Genomic DNA, 15,004 nt, shown 5'->3' with positions numbered 1-15,004 from the left:
TGAAATACAAAACCAAGCTGCACGAGGGAAGAAGGTAAGAGAAACAGGGAGGCAGAACTAGGATAGGCCCCGTCTCTCCCCCTCCCCAGCTCTGAGAATAGCTTCCTTTGTTGAGAGAATACACCTGAGGTGAGCCTTCTTCACGCCTCCTCCCGGATCCAATTTTCTGGTCAGGTAAGTCCCTCCAGGTGCCCCAGTGGGAATAAAGTATCGAACGTTAATTCACAGGCTCCCACATGAAATCAAAGCTTTGCTCAGTTTCGTTCACTGAAAAGAAAGAAATGAAATGGACGCTGTCCTCAGAGGTGCCAGACAAGGCCCACTTGAAAATGTTTTGATGCTTTAGACACAAAAGCATTTATTTTTGGTTCATTTCAGTATTTATAGCAGTGCACATGTAACACATTTCAATCCACATGAATAGTTCCCAATTGTTGGAGCAAATTAATCTTTTACAAGCTACTCAGCGGTGAGGTTAGAAGATAAACAGTCGGTGAAATAGCGCACGCTCCCCTTACGTGAACTTTCTTGTTACAATAAACTCCCACATTTGAGCTCACCACATCCGATGACTGCCCCTCACCATTCTTGTGGCAGCCCCACTGCCCCCTGCCACCTCTGCCTGCTGAGGGACTTCTCTGATCAGCCACCTGGGTGGGACGCGCTGCCATTTTCAGTTTGGAAGGAAAAACCTGTAAATCTGCTTCCTGGGAAGACAGACATTGCTGAATTGTCAATTGCCTCCAGAATGCAGAAAACATCAATTTCATTGCAGCTCATCAGAGCTGGAAACACCTGCCACTTCCTTTCTCAGCTGCAATTAACATGCTGCATCTCAGCATTGATTGAGTCCAAGCAGCCTGACGCTGCCAACGTCAAGGTTTAAATGAAACAGTACAACCTGATGTTATTTTTCACAGTTTTAGAAACACGAACTTATTCATGCTTTTATTGCCAAAGAGGCACTACAATACTTGGGGCTCTAAGTCTTTATGTGTGAAACAAACGTGAGCAGAATAGGTTGATGCTTATAATAAAAATAGTTCTTTGTATTTCTTTGGCAGTGATCCTTTTTTATCTTTGTACTTATTTGTGGGTGGAGGAATACTATTCTTTCTGTAGCCCAGCACCTAACACAGGGTTGCAGAACCCCACGGGTATTCGGAGAATGTTTATTAAACAAATAAATGAATGGTTTGGGACAGCAAGCTTCACAACTGTCCCCTTGGTCCAACCTGTGTAAAATTCTGAGCTTATAACTATCATGAGCCCTTTGGTTTAACTTAGAAGCTGTGTGAGACCGACTATGAAATACGTCCTGAGACTGGATGGGGCTTCTTGTCTTGTTCAGAGTCCTAAATTGTTCAGCCTTGACCACAAGTGTTCTTTTATGGGACAGTGAAGGCTCTGTTTTCATCGTAATCCTACTCACATTGCATACAAAGAAACTGTCTTCAAAATGTACAATATTTTACATTTTGAGGGTCTTAGAACATTCTCTGTTGTGAATGAGGAATGAAATCATTTAAAATAGCTCAACAGCCACAATATTTGTGTCTCTCTGGAAATGATCATTGAGATGACTTTTATGTACTAGTAAAACTGAAAGCCAGGATAAGTAGAAGGCTGGTATGAGGTTAATGTTTTAACTTGGCCAGGTGAGACTCAGTCTTAAACCAGAGAACATAGTCTTTGGGAAAGGAAGTGAACAAATTCTTCTCTCATCTATTAACAGAATACTAGGGCAAAGAACCACCTTCTTTCTTGGCCCTTTTGGGAGAATCTTTCTTTTAGATGGAAAGAGAACAAATTAAACTAAGTGGCAATTAATTCTTTTGTACAGTAGCAACCCAGACACTGCACATTTGAGCATCATCTGTTAAATGTATGCAAGCCCCAAATAATGCACTTGTATATAACTGACAGAAAAGACTGGACTTGACTATTTCTACATATTCTAGAATAAAAACAAGTTCTATATCTCTTTCTTAAAGTGAGTTAACATTCCTGAGCATCTGTAGTCTTATCTCTAAATGCCTGTTTGCTGAAAACATTAACGTTGACAATCTGCATAAACCTTTAATACTATACAACCCACTGCCCCAAACATCTGGGTTATTTGAATGATAAATAGCTTATATACTAATACCTTAGTGCTAACAAGTCTTCTCCAAATTATAACACAGGAGAACTAGAATTATGAGGAAACCATATTAGCAATTTCCACTAAATATACAAATAAATAAAAATAGATAAATAGCCATAAGTGGCACAGTTTTCATAGATAGATAGACAGATGGAAAGATGCCTGTACATATTTCCTAATAACAGAATCCAGGCACTAGAAGACCTGATTCTTAAAAAAAAAGAAAAGAAAAGAAGAAAGGAAAAGAAAAAAGACCTCCAACCTTCAGAACTTGGTATACCATGGAAAGGCTGCATTTTAATACCACCCAAAACGCTGGCTGACTCAGGAAATCCAATCACACTTGTAATTTCTGGCTTGTCAGCTGGCCAGATTGGTGTGCACAGAAGCATCTCAGACAAGAGTGGTTCATGGGTGAACTTCGATTGAGGAAAGTTAGGTCTCCCGTCAAAGCCAACTGTGGCAAAGCACCTTTTGTCCAATGACACATTGAAACACACGCAGAAATGAGAGAGGCCAGACAGCCAACAAAGACTTCTACAGTCTGCCTCTCGTCAACAACAGACTGAATCTCCCAAGAATCCTGTTAAAGGAAAACAGTCAAATACTTTATGACAACAGATCGCCATTTAAAATCTTCTCTTTGGTTCCCACATGAACCATCAAAACATCCCAGGAATTCCACGTCAGTGCACCAACTCCAGCTCCCAGCTCTCCTTTCACATTGAAAACGTCATAGAAAAAAAAACAAACAACTGTGACCCAATTTGGGATTTAGTAAATGGGGTCACTGTACTCGGCTCCACCTTGGAGTCAGCAGTGGTTTGTCCTTGTCCTGTGGAGTTCCTGAGCAATCCCTGGAGACAGTCCCAGAGACACATCTCTGTTTGGACCTGAGAAGACCACCAGTGAAGCGTTTCTGGCCTTGGATCACTAGTGTGTTCGGTTTTAACAGCAGCACCATCCTCACCAATATTTTATCAACAAATGAAAGAGTTTCCTTTTTTGCCATTACCAACAGTTATGAAAAGGCACTTCAAAATTACTCATTTCCTAAAAATGCTTTTCAGTATGTTCCAGGGGCCATAAGGACAGTGCTCTGAGAACATAAGCTTTTCTAAACCGACAGTATTTGGTGAAAATGAACAATTCTGCTGGTATGAAGTTAGTTTTATTTCCCTTTTTCTTTCTTTCTTCTTTTTATTTTGATAAAATTAAGGCTCAAATGTTCTATTAAACTCTCATTGCTTATGTATATTATATTAAGGCTTATAAATACACCTGGTAAATTAAATTCACCCTGGATTGAATTAACACCTGCTATATGAGTTATTTGCTTTATGTAATCAGTAATCTCAAGGTTTCTCCGCTTTCTCTGGAAACACAATTTAAATATTAACCTAATCTTTAAACTGCTGCTGCTTCTTTGTGACATTTGGAAACCGATCATCCATGCAAAAAAGGCAAATACGGATATACTAATGAAAAGGCGGCTTCTTAAAATCTTACAATGTGTAACTTAATGAATTGGGAGGATAAATGATAAAAGCAGCAGGAAAGTCCATCTTTGTGTTACTTTCTAGGGAAAACAATGTTGGTCATCTGCCAAGGTCATCTCAAGTCCAAGAAACCTGCTGAAGTTGACTGCCAATTTCAAGAGTCTTTGATCTCTGGAAGGATCTTGGGCAGCTGTAGTACATATAAGAGAATTTTAATTAAAAAAAAAATTGCAGTATGGTATAACTTAAGTTCCCAGTGTGACAAATCCTGCAAGAGGAACTCGAGTGTGTGAGGTGCGCTGGCCTGCTGGGTCCTCTGCTTGCTTCGAGGGAGGAGCCTCAGGTCTTCTCACGTCCTGCTCAGCTGATAGCCCCTGGAGAATACGAAGCTTTCAAAGTGCTGGTCTTCAGCCCTTTCTTTGATGCGTTGTTCCTCTAAGGAATCCACGAGTTTGTTCCTTTGCTCAATCACTTGCATCATCTCGGTGAATATTTCTTGCTCCTCACTGAGATCCTTCTCATCTTTCTGGCTCTCTAAAGAGAAAAAGAAAAACATTGGGCCTCAGGTAAGATTTGGCCCCAGGGGAGCTCTTGGCAAGGGCATTCTTGACTGCTCTGGACTTATGCTGCCCTTTAATTTCCATGGAGAAAACAAGGAAGTGAATTTAACACCAGGGAACCACCCTCCAAGCCGCAGATTAGAAAGCTGGGTGCTTTGTGCTGCAGTCAGCTGTCTCCATCTGGAGAATAGACATAAAGCGACAGGGAAAAGCCTTTTGTGAGAAAAAGTGAATACCAGCCAAGCCCCACCAGGTCCCCCAACATCCCCTCCCCTGCAAAAAGAAACCAACAAAACAAGGAAAGCAAGTTTTCCATAAATATGTCTGAGCTACAGCAAGGAAACCTGTGAGAAAAGTTTCAAAGTAAACCGTCTGCATCAGTGGCTACTATCTCGATGACGAGAAGCCTTTTTTCAGTGGCAGTTAATGACAAATTGCAGCCCTTTGGGTAGAGACCAGGCAGAAGCAAAGCGAGGCTGTGGCTGGCCAATGGGAGGATGTTTCCAGACTGTGACAACACTTTTCCCTTTCCCCCTTCTGAGTACACAAGCTTCTTCCCAAGTGGCCTGAGGCATGTGCTTACCTGGGGGAAGCGAGATTGTTATAAAAGAAAGAGAAAGGGTAAGAAACAGGGAATGATGACTTTCGGATACCGAAAATAGGATTTTAAAGCCAGAGTTAAGTCTTATCCACCAGATTATTGCCTTGGGAGAGCCTTGTCTAAACTCCTTTAGCCCCTTGCATTGAACACACTGGGCACAGGGCCGTGAGCCCATCCCGGAGCAGAGAAGTTGCCACGCTATTTCATATCAGGCTTCGATCTGAAGTCGTGTCAGGAAGAAGGCACGTGTGACAAAAGATAAATAAAGGAGCACCGTTTCCTTGGTACCTCATGTTTTATGGGAGGGAGAAGACAGAGACAGGCGAAGCAGAAGGTGAGAGCCCTGGGCACCAGTCTTCCAGCCTCGGAAGCCCCCAGTGGAGAAGGAAATGTCATATTATTTGACAGGAACAGTGGGGACCCAAGAACTCCTGTCCTGCCCCTCGTTGGGAACTCTGGGAAGAAGCCAGCTGGAAGGGCGCCCTATGTATAAACACGAGGCAGTACTTCATGCTGGGCAGAGAAGAAGGGTCTGAGTGTGGCTCCCGACATTTCCATCTGCTGTGCGTGGCACACACAGGTGGAGCCTAGATGTGCCCACTTGCCCCAGAGCTGCCAAAGGTAGCTGGCCATGAGCCTGCCGTGGGGCTCCCCCATGATGAGGAGTGAAACGGCTTCACAGTGGAAACTGTCTGGCCAAGCAGAATGGAGGATGTGCTGAGGAGAGGCTGAGTGAGCCAGGGAAGGCCACCAGGCTCCAAGCACGCCGAGAGAATGACTAGGCTATGGAGCGCACCGGCCGCACACCTTAGCTGCAAATGCCAGCAGAGAGAGCAGCAGCCGGATGATGGAAGACAGCTGTGTGGGGTCTCAGTGAGTCAGAGCAACCCACACAGGTTCCTAAGGCTGTGAGGTCACACAGACCTGCCTTTCCCCATCGCCTGGCAGTCACCTTAGGGAGAAAAGCAGAACGAAGGGGCAGCCATCTGCAAGACTGAATATTTTCATCCCAAAGAGACTGAGCATTTCCTATAGGGACTGTTTAAATTATTGCATCAGACTGAGTTTACCAGAGAGGGATAAATAAAGTTCCTTTCCTTTTGTCTTTTTCCTTACTAACTAATAGGATGAAGCTTTCATGGAAGATGAGCTCAGGTACAGATAAAATAAAGAAGCTACATTTGTGGGCTTTTTTCTTTTTTTGTACACCTGAGAGGAGTGAGAAGAAGCATGACCATCATTTCTTAGTAAGAATTTTTTTTAAAAGAATCAAAGGTGGCTACTGGAGTCTTTGGTGGTATTTGTTTTACCATGCTGAAACTTAGCAAATGTAAAATTTTTATCAGATGTATAAATCAGATATTAGTTATATACTATGGTTTGTTAATTTAGGTATACTCCAGTATTGTGCTCCATATTTCATAATCAACACAGAAAAAGAATTCCTTTCTCACTTTCAGCTTGTTGCAAATCGACCCATCTCAGCCCCTTCTGACAAAAAAAAAAGACTTTTATCTGTTCTATATAGTGCAAAATCCAATAAGGATTTTGTTAGAAATAGAATTCTGTTGCTACAGAGATCACTCTACGAACCACTACTATGTGGGAAAGAACAGGAGAGCCAGGGTCTGTGGCGATCTGTTCCTAAATCTTGGCCCCGTCATTTACCTTGAGCATGCTTTTTAAGTTCTCAGAGACTCAGTTTTCTAATGTAAAATAGGGATAAAATACCTAAATAAGAACGATCATCATGATGATATGTAATATTTACTAAGTGCTTGCCTTTATACCAGACAACCCATAGGTAGGTGCAATGTTTGGTCCATGAAGTATAAAGAAATTATTTAACTTGTTCTTTTCGACCTAGGTCAAAATGTGAGAAAGCCATGCATGGATATGGCCCTAGAAAGACACAGGCACAAAACAGAATGAATACACCTGGCTGGCTGGAACCAATGAATGCATAAATCAGTAAATTGTGTCACCGAGTTCATTTCAACTCTACCTCCTTCACCATGGAAATAATTTTCTCACGTGTGATGCCCTGGCCCAGCCCATGCCCGGAAGGATGTTTCCTTTACCATCTCTAGTGCCTGGCAGAACTTGGCCTGTCTTCCTCTGTGCTCCCCAAGTACCTGTGTCGTGGTCCTCATCCCACTGTACTGTAAGGACCGGTCTGGGTGTCGGTCTCTGCAGCAAGACCACAGGCACGGTTGCTCTTCCGTGTCTGCCAGGCCCGCACTAGATTCTTAGTGAGTGTTTGTAAATGAATGGACGGATAAGTGAATGAATGCGTGAATAAATGACTTTGTTCCTTTTCAAACACGAGATGGAGCAAAATACTGCTCTCACAGCCCAAGTGAAAGAAGCTAAGTGAGGACTTGCTGTGCTGGGGGCAGAGGGCAGAAGGCAGGCTGGCTTTGTGCTCCTCTCTGACTCCCAGGCTGGTTGTGCAAGGCGGGAGGAACGCTCTGCTCTGCTCAAGTGTCTTTCTGGGGAAAAACGTCTTCTCCAAGGGCCCCAAACATGTCACCATACTCACCCTCCTTGAGCATCTTCTCTCTTAATTTCTGCTCCAGTCTGCTCTGATGGTCTTCTAATTCCAGTTCTTGGGCCCTGGGGATGGGAAAACATTCAAACTTTGTAAATACTGGAGAGTTGAGTAGACACAGTGACTAATCAGCCCACGACAGTAGCTACTGCATTCTTCTTTCCTTATTAAAACCAGGGTCTTGGAACATCTCTAAACTGAAGGTTTTGCTGCTGCTGGGGTCACTGAGGTGCCAAGAAGGATTGCTGAGATATGGTGAACTCAGGAGATGATGGGGAGCAGCTGAAGGCTGTGATGGGATCTCGGTAGGCTTTGAGAAGGCCACTCAGGCCACCCATCAGGGATGGATAGTGAAGGAGGACTCGAATAGTCCAGGGAGAAGCAATGACAATCTGGAACTCCTCTCTTTTAGGGGCAATACTACCTCAAGTATCACCTGTGACAACTCCCAAATCTCTGATTGTGGAAAACAAGGGGGAAAGAGGAGTGGGACGTTTTCTCCAGGTGGAGGCAATGTAACTCAGGCCGCTCCAGTGTCTGGTTGTAGGAGTGAGGGAAGAAGAGCCAGTGATGCTTTGGAGCAGTGAAGCTGGGGTGCTGGGGACTCAGTGTTTCCACCGATAGCAGCAGCAAAGTCAAGAAGTGTATTGAGTTCTTGGTGAAAGTCAGGTTGGAACTTCTTGACCTTTCCATGTCTGGGGATATCCCGTGGATGTCACAGAGTGTATGTAAGCTCCCCCTGCGCTAGGCCGTGTGGTGATGTGGAGGTTCCCCAAACCTTTGCAAATGCAGCTATGGAGTTGCCAGAAGACAGGAGGACCACACACGGATGTGGCGGGGGTCAAGGTGATAGGTATTGAAGTCACGTGATCTCTAAGAGGGAGACTCTAGAGAAAGGAAAGCTTTGAAGACAGGAGCTTGGGAATGCCTACATTTAGAAGCCAAATAAAAGAAGTGGAGCCAGGGAAGAGGCAAGCAAAATGTTGGAAGGAAAAAACAAGACATGGAGCATCACAGAAGTGCAGAGGAAAGTTTTGAGAGAAGAGAGAACTCAAGGGCGTACACTGTTACAGAATCACTGAAGGGCAAGGGCTGAGAAGAAGTCCCTGGGTTTGGCATCTTGGGACCTTCCTTCCAGCCCCACCTGCAGTCTGTACGTGCATCTGCTATAGTGTTGGGGTCATGTTGCTTTACCCTGCTGCTGTTGTCATTATTTTTACTGCTGATGCTCCTACTTGGGCCAAGGTCCCTGCCTTGTTCAACATTCTGCCTTTTGCTATTGACAGTGAACGTCTCTAGGCCCATGGTGGTAACCAGTGGAGATGCGCCACTCATACTTCCTTTAAGAGAGAACTTTCCAGGAGGAGTGCAGTTAGCTGGCTGCTGCTGCAGAATCCATTCAGTGGCATGCTGAGGCCCTGATGTCCTGGGGCAGGTCCCAGCCAATGACTGAACACAGCATCAGTACTAGGGCTGGGCCCTTCCTGCCCTGCTCTGGCCGCCTCTGTGGGCAGTCTGCTCTCCCATTGGCCTGGCTGAGCCTTCCTCAGGCTACATTGCAGTCTGAGGCTCCCCTGCCTGATTCTCCTCCCTTCCCCTCTCCTTTCCCAGGAATCGGGACCACAGTGCGGTCTGTAGATTCCCCTCTTTTCCTTGCTTCCCTTCCCCTTTATCTTTCACAGGTATTTTCCCAATAAATCTCTCGTACTTCTAATTCTGTCTTGGCATCTGTTTCCCAAGGGACCCAGATGGACACATCAATCTAAGACATTTCTTCTTGTTCATCCAGGTGTTTCTCCAGACTAAAATCTATCCTTTAACAGAGCTCCTACCCGCCTTCATCCAGCTCATATGCTTGAGTTCTCTTTGGAGAAGGTCCCTCTGCAGGGTACTAACTGGGGAAGCCACAGTCACTGAGCAGTAGCGGCAGCAGCCATCACCTCCCTGGCTCTCACGGGTAGACCCTATGCCCTGACTGCTCCTTCTACAAACCTCCATGGACTCTTGCCATGTTTTGTCATCACTATCATGATCTGGGTTTGCATGTCTGTGTCCCCTGAAACCGTGAGATCCTAGAAGACAGGGACCATGGGCTTACTCACCTTTATTTTCACAGTGCCCAGCACAGCTCTTAGCACATAGAATGTGCCTGATACATTTTTGTTGAATGAATTTTACAATTCAGACCTGGCCCAAAGGCAGATGGTACGATTGTGTAAAAGGGGCTTTATAGTGAGGTGGACGTGGACAAATTACTCAGTTGCTCTGAGTCTCAGTATGTGCAATGATGTAAAAAGTAGTGATAGAACAAATAATTACTACAGATGACCCCTTCTGCCCGCTAGTGGCCTTTCCTTCCATGTCAGCGGGGCTCAATGAGTACAACTGCTGGCCTCCTCCCCCAGGGCCCACTCTGACTCACTCTCTCCCCATGGGAGGATGACTGGGTGAACTCAGCTCACACCCTTTCTCTCCTGGCCTGCACCAGATGTGTTCTTAATTACTCTGAGCCTCGCCATAGGTCTAGGGCAAGATTTCTCAATCTTGACACTATTGACATTTTAGGCTGGACAATTCTTTGTTGGTGAGGGGAGAAGGGGTGTCCTGTGCATTGTAGAATGTTTAGCAGCATCCTTGGTCTCTACTGACTAGATACCAGCAGCACCTCCTAATTGTGACAACCAAAAATGTCTCCAGACATTGCTGAATATCCTCTGGGGGGCGACATTGCCTGCACTTGAGACCCACTGGTCTAGAGTAAAAGCCGTGCCCCTAAGAAGCAAGTAGGTCTACGAACTTTTGTGTGGGTAAGTATGTCTAATTCTGGGGTTTGGTTAGTGTAGTGGGTTGAATAGTGACCCCCAAAAGATAGGTCCATATCCTAACCCCCTGGAACCTGTGAATGAGATCTTAATTGGAAAAAGGTCTTTGTAGATGTAATTAAGTTAAGGACTTTGAGATGAGAACATCTGGATTATCCCAGTGGGTCCTAAACTCAATGATGAGTGTCCTTATAAGAGACAGAAGAGGAGAAGACACAGACACAGAGAAGACAGAGGCAGAGATTGGAGCGATGCAGCCACAAGCCAAGGGACGCCTGGAGCCACCATAAGCTGGAAGAGATGAGGAAGGATTCTCCCCCAGAGGAAGCATGGCTGTCCTAACCCCTTGGTTTCAGATTTCTGTCTTCCAGTACTGTGAGAGAACAAATTTCTGTTGTTGTGAGCCACCCCGCTTGTGGAATTTGTTACTCCAGCTTAGGAAGCTAACACAGTTAGCAGGCCTGCCTGGGCTCTCACATTTAGCCAAGCTAGCTCCTACTGGTAATAAAGGTAATATTTTGATGTTCTATCTATTGACTTCGTTGTCTTATTTCTCACCTAGTTCAGAACTGAGGTAGGGAAGAGGAATGGAATTTGTTAGACCTCTTCCAAGACCCCCCAAATTACCTCTCAGGGTTGGGGAGAAAATGAAGTGAGCCAGCAGAAGCGAGAGCACCCAGCATACCTGTGATGCTCAGTGGGTTCAGATTGTTACTTTCTTTCCCTCCAGAATGGTGACGGGTAAGTGACCTTCAACTTTTTCAGAATGTGACAAGAGAGGACAGCCAGACAGATCTCAGTCCTTCAATGCATCAAAGTCACAAAGAGATGGCTAGGCAGGTCTCATCAAGCCCTTCCTGCGATCCGCACTCAGAGGCCACTCACATGCCCCTGTTTGCAGGTGTGTGACGGCAGGTGGGTCCCCCCTGGCTTGGGGGACAGGGATGGACTGAAAATACCTATCCAAACGCCCTCCAGCTCCAGACCCATTACCTGAGATCTGTTTTAGCCATGGGACTCGACAGAGAAAACAGACCACTGAAATTCCCTGTGCTAATGTCAGCATGATATGCAAGGCATCAACTGTCAATTTGCCTCAATCACAATTCTGTATGCACAAGGAGAGAAAATCCCGGGACTTCATCAGAGGAGGGGGAGCCGCCCCCTCCCGCCCCTCTGCTTTTAGGACTCTAGTCCTCTGTGCTGCCTCACTTACCTGATCAGGAGCTCCGACTCATATCGCATTAATTTATTCTTCTCCAGAACCAGCTTAAACCACTCCTGCAAAAGCTGCGCTTCATCCTGTGTGCCTGAATCTGCTTAAGAAATCAAGGCAAATGGGTGAGATTGGCATTTCTCTCTCCATGATCAAACTGCTTTGGAACCACTTTAGCGGGCCGTGTTTGTAGCAAAAAGAGCTCAGCAGGCAGTAGCCCCTGACGGCCTGTTGATGCCTCGAGGTCAGGAGCAGGACAAATACAACCCACCTGTGCACACCCTGGGGGCAGTCCTACTGGACATTCAGGGCGTGAATACTTCATCACCAAGGGTCATATACCCTTGAGCATGCCCTGCCTTAAATGAAACTTCTCCCGCTCACTTGTCCTCCCTAAAACTTCTGTACGTTTATGCCTCAGATCCTCCACCAAAGAAAACCCTCGTAACTCTGCTGGACACTGTCTCCTCTCCTCCTTTCCACCCCGCAAATCAAGTGTATACCGAGTGCCCAGGTCAGGTGCAGCTCCCTTCATGGGGCAAGGAAGCTCACACCACGTTTAGTCATAGAGTGGTGATTGGCATTTTGATTTTTTGCACAAAGAAAAGCCAAATGATGAAAAAAAAAATGTTATTAGCTTTGAGTCTCATCGGGAGAAAGTTATAGCCATATATTCTTATAATTTAGAAAATGACCTTTATTAAACAGAAGAATAACCATGAGAAAATTGACACTGCTTTCAGACACTCAAAGTCAGATGCTAAATGTTTAGATACCAAAATGTTAAAATCTGGGCATATTTGAGAAAGAGCAACATAGAGGTGGCTTTCTAGTATTTCACCCTGAAATGAGAACACAGGCTGTATTGCAAAGCTCATGGCCATTCTAGAAGGATTTATACTGGAGGGTCCCGCAGGCAGTGGGGAAAACAGCGCAGACAGAAGACGTGTGAGCTTGGGCAAGTTGCTTAACCTCTTGGAGCCTCTGCTTCCTCACTGGTTAAACTGAACAATAAGATACGCAGGCAATATAACAATAATAATAATAATGAGCTACTGTTTATTACACAGCAATTACATACCAGTCAATGGGCTATGTGCCTTCTACACGGCATCTCATTTAATCCTTATAGCAAACTCACCAGTAGGTTCCCTCACTATCACCACTTGAGAGCTGAAGAAACAAAGGTTTAAAAGACGAAAGTAACTGCCCGAGCTCACAGTCAATAAGCGGTAGAGCCAGGGCTTGAACTCAAGTGAGTCTTATTGGAAGCCCCTGCTCTTCACTGCTTGTGTACCACTCCCTCCTCTCTCTCTCCCTCCCTCTCTAGGCCTGTAAGACAAATAATGCCCCTGGCACATCACATCACAGCAAGTCAAGTCATCCACAAAAAGAGTCTCCTTTTCTCACTGTCTCTTTGACCACCTTTTTATTGATAAGGAAATAGGGGCACAGAGGGATTTATATGCAACGATCCAAATTTTAGTTAGTTAATGAGCAGATGAGTGCCACTATGCAGGTCTTGACTTCTGGAGGATTCCCTCATTCCTTCATCCATTGACAACTATTTATTGAATAGGTGTCAGGTACTGCCTTAGGTACTGGGGATACAGTGATAGATAATGCTACATCTCATGAGAAATTTGGAGATAGTAAAGCATAGTGCCTGCCAAAAAGGATATTGCTCCATAATCTTTTGGCTCAGGTGGACCCAAAAAGCTAAAATAAAAGAGAACATTAGAAAACTGATCCCGCAACAAAGCAGCAGAAAAGGTCTCTGGGAATACAGAGAAGGGAGGGTTTTCCTGGTCAGCATGTGAGGTTGGAGGGGGGTTCTCCTAGTCAGGGTGAGGTTGGAGGAGCCATTTTCCTGGTCAGGGTGTTAGGTTGGAAGGGGGGTTCCTGAGAGAGGTAGGGTATGAACTGGGACATTTAAGAATGGCCATCACTCTAAGAGGAAATAAGAGGATGGGAGAGGAATTTCCAAGAAGAGGAGCAACATCAGAAAAGACGAGGGGATGAGCTAGAAGGTGGGGGGGGACAGACATTAGGAAGGGCGAAGGAGGCACGGAGGGGTGACGATGAGGCCTGAGAGTATATGAGGATCTCATCATAGAGACCCCTGGACGTCATGCTAAGGGACTAGTACTTTGTGCTGTAGAACACAAAGGGACACTAAAGGTGGTTGAATAGGACAATGATATGTGGAATGTCATACAGTAAGGATTAAAGTGGGGAGAGAGAGGAGGGAGGGGAATGAGAAAGATGTTATCCCTTTCTTAGGTTTCTTGAATGAATGAATGAATAAACTTATAAACACATTGAGTACCAACATCTAAGCATTGTTTATGGTGCTGAGGGACAGGGATGAATAAGCATTGGTTCCAGCTCTTCAGGAAGCTGGGAGCTTGCAGTCCACTGGGGGAAACCAACACTGCGTAGCCAAATAGAATACAACGTGCCCCCTTGCTGTGCAACACAGGAGGGAAGCAATTAATCTCCTGGGGAGGAAGTGAGAGAGGCTGCAGAGAGGAGACAGCAGGTGAGCTCAATCTAAATGGATGAGTAAGAGTTTTCTAGGGAGAGAACGAGGTAAAGAACAAGGTATTCCAGGCATTAGTTGTCGAGTGAAAGAATGAAGTATGTAGACCAGATCTCATATATAACATAGAAGTTAAGAGCATACGCTTTAAACTCAGGCTCGGGAGCCAACTTTCGCTCTTCTACGTCCCACTATGTGGGCTTGGACGCTTAGTGTAGCCTCCCCAGCTGCAGTCTCCTCATCTGTTATGAAGATGCAGCGGGATTGTGCACAAAGAGACCTCAACTCAGCCCTGGCACATAATGGGAGCTCAGTAAACTGTGATGGTCCTTATTCAAACCACACAAGTACATGATGGAAGAAGTCTCAGGGGTCATTTATTCCAGCCACGGAGGCACGCAGGAATTCCCCCTACCTCCCTGCCACTCCAGCCTCCACTATGACTCCCCATGTAATAGTGGAATTCCCCGCTGTCCAAGCAGCCCACTGCAGGGCATGTATTCTAAGTATTGAAAAACTTCTTTCTATTGGTCTTCCATAGGTTGGAGGCTAGCCACTGAGTCCAGTTTGCCCTCTGGAGGAAACAGAGAGAGCACAAAACTACACATTTTACATGAAAGACGTTCAGATATTTGAAGACAGGTCTCACCATCCACTGAGGTATTCTTTTTTCAGAGTCAGCACCTCCACATCATTCATCGTGTTGTCCTGAAAGGGCTGCCCACCCCTGCTTGCCTTCTAATTTTCCAGGATGAAGATGGAAGACAGTCCCAAATCAAGCAAAATATCAACAGCCCAGAGTAGAGAGACTCCCCGGCACCTTCCGCCTGTGCCCTGGGGCTGCAGAAGTCTTTCTAGCAGCTGTGTCTTCACCTGGCTCTTACTAACTCGCAAACGAATCTGGTCTTTCCACACCAGTGGTGGTGAAGTCTGAGGACTTCATGTTCTATTTGTGCAACTGATCTTTTTCTTAACCTAATTCAAGACTTCATACGAATCTTGTTAAATATCATCTTGTTTGTTTTGTTCCATTACAGGAAAATCTTTTGAATATCTTATCCATCTGG

General features: G+C 45.3%; 1 protein-coding gene across 9 annotated transcripts in view; it reads right to left on the bottom strand.

Annotated features, from left to right (window-relative positions):
• Nucleotides 1-332: 332 nt before the first annotated feature.
• Nucleotides 333-15,004, bottom strand: part of MICAL2 (microtubule associated monooxygenase, calponin and LIM domain containing 2) — a 223,567-nt gene continuing 208,895 nt past the window's right edge. For 4 of the 9 annotated variants that reach the window (XM_070274780.1, XM_070274782.1, XM_070274781.1 and 1 more), the window contains 3 exons: nt 11,396-11,498; nt 7,349-7,422; nt 333-4,179 (listed from right to left, as the gene is read on the bottom strand). In XM_070274780.1, the coding sequence (XP_070130881.1) occupies nt 3,995-4,179; nt 7,349-7,422; nt 11,396-11,498 (362 nt within the window). In that variant the 3' untranslated portion in view covers nt 333-3,994. The remainder of the gene's footprint in view (nt 4,180-7,348; nt 7,423-11,395; nt 11,499-15,004) is intronic. The other 5 variants (XR_011441127.1, XR_011441129.1, XR_011441130.1 and 2 more) reach the window with 2 other exon arrangements.

Source organism: Equus caballus, chromosome 7, assembly GCF_041296265.1.
Source record: "Equus caballus isolate H_3958 breed thoroughbred chromosome 7, TB-T2T, whole genome shotgun sequence".
In the NCBI taxonomy this organism is placed as follows: Eukaryota; Metazoa; Chordata; class Mammalia; order Perissodactyla; family Equidae; genus Equus; species Equus caballus.
Note: the sequence above shows the minus strand (reverse complement) of the source record. Positions and strands in the feature narration are given on the sequence as shown.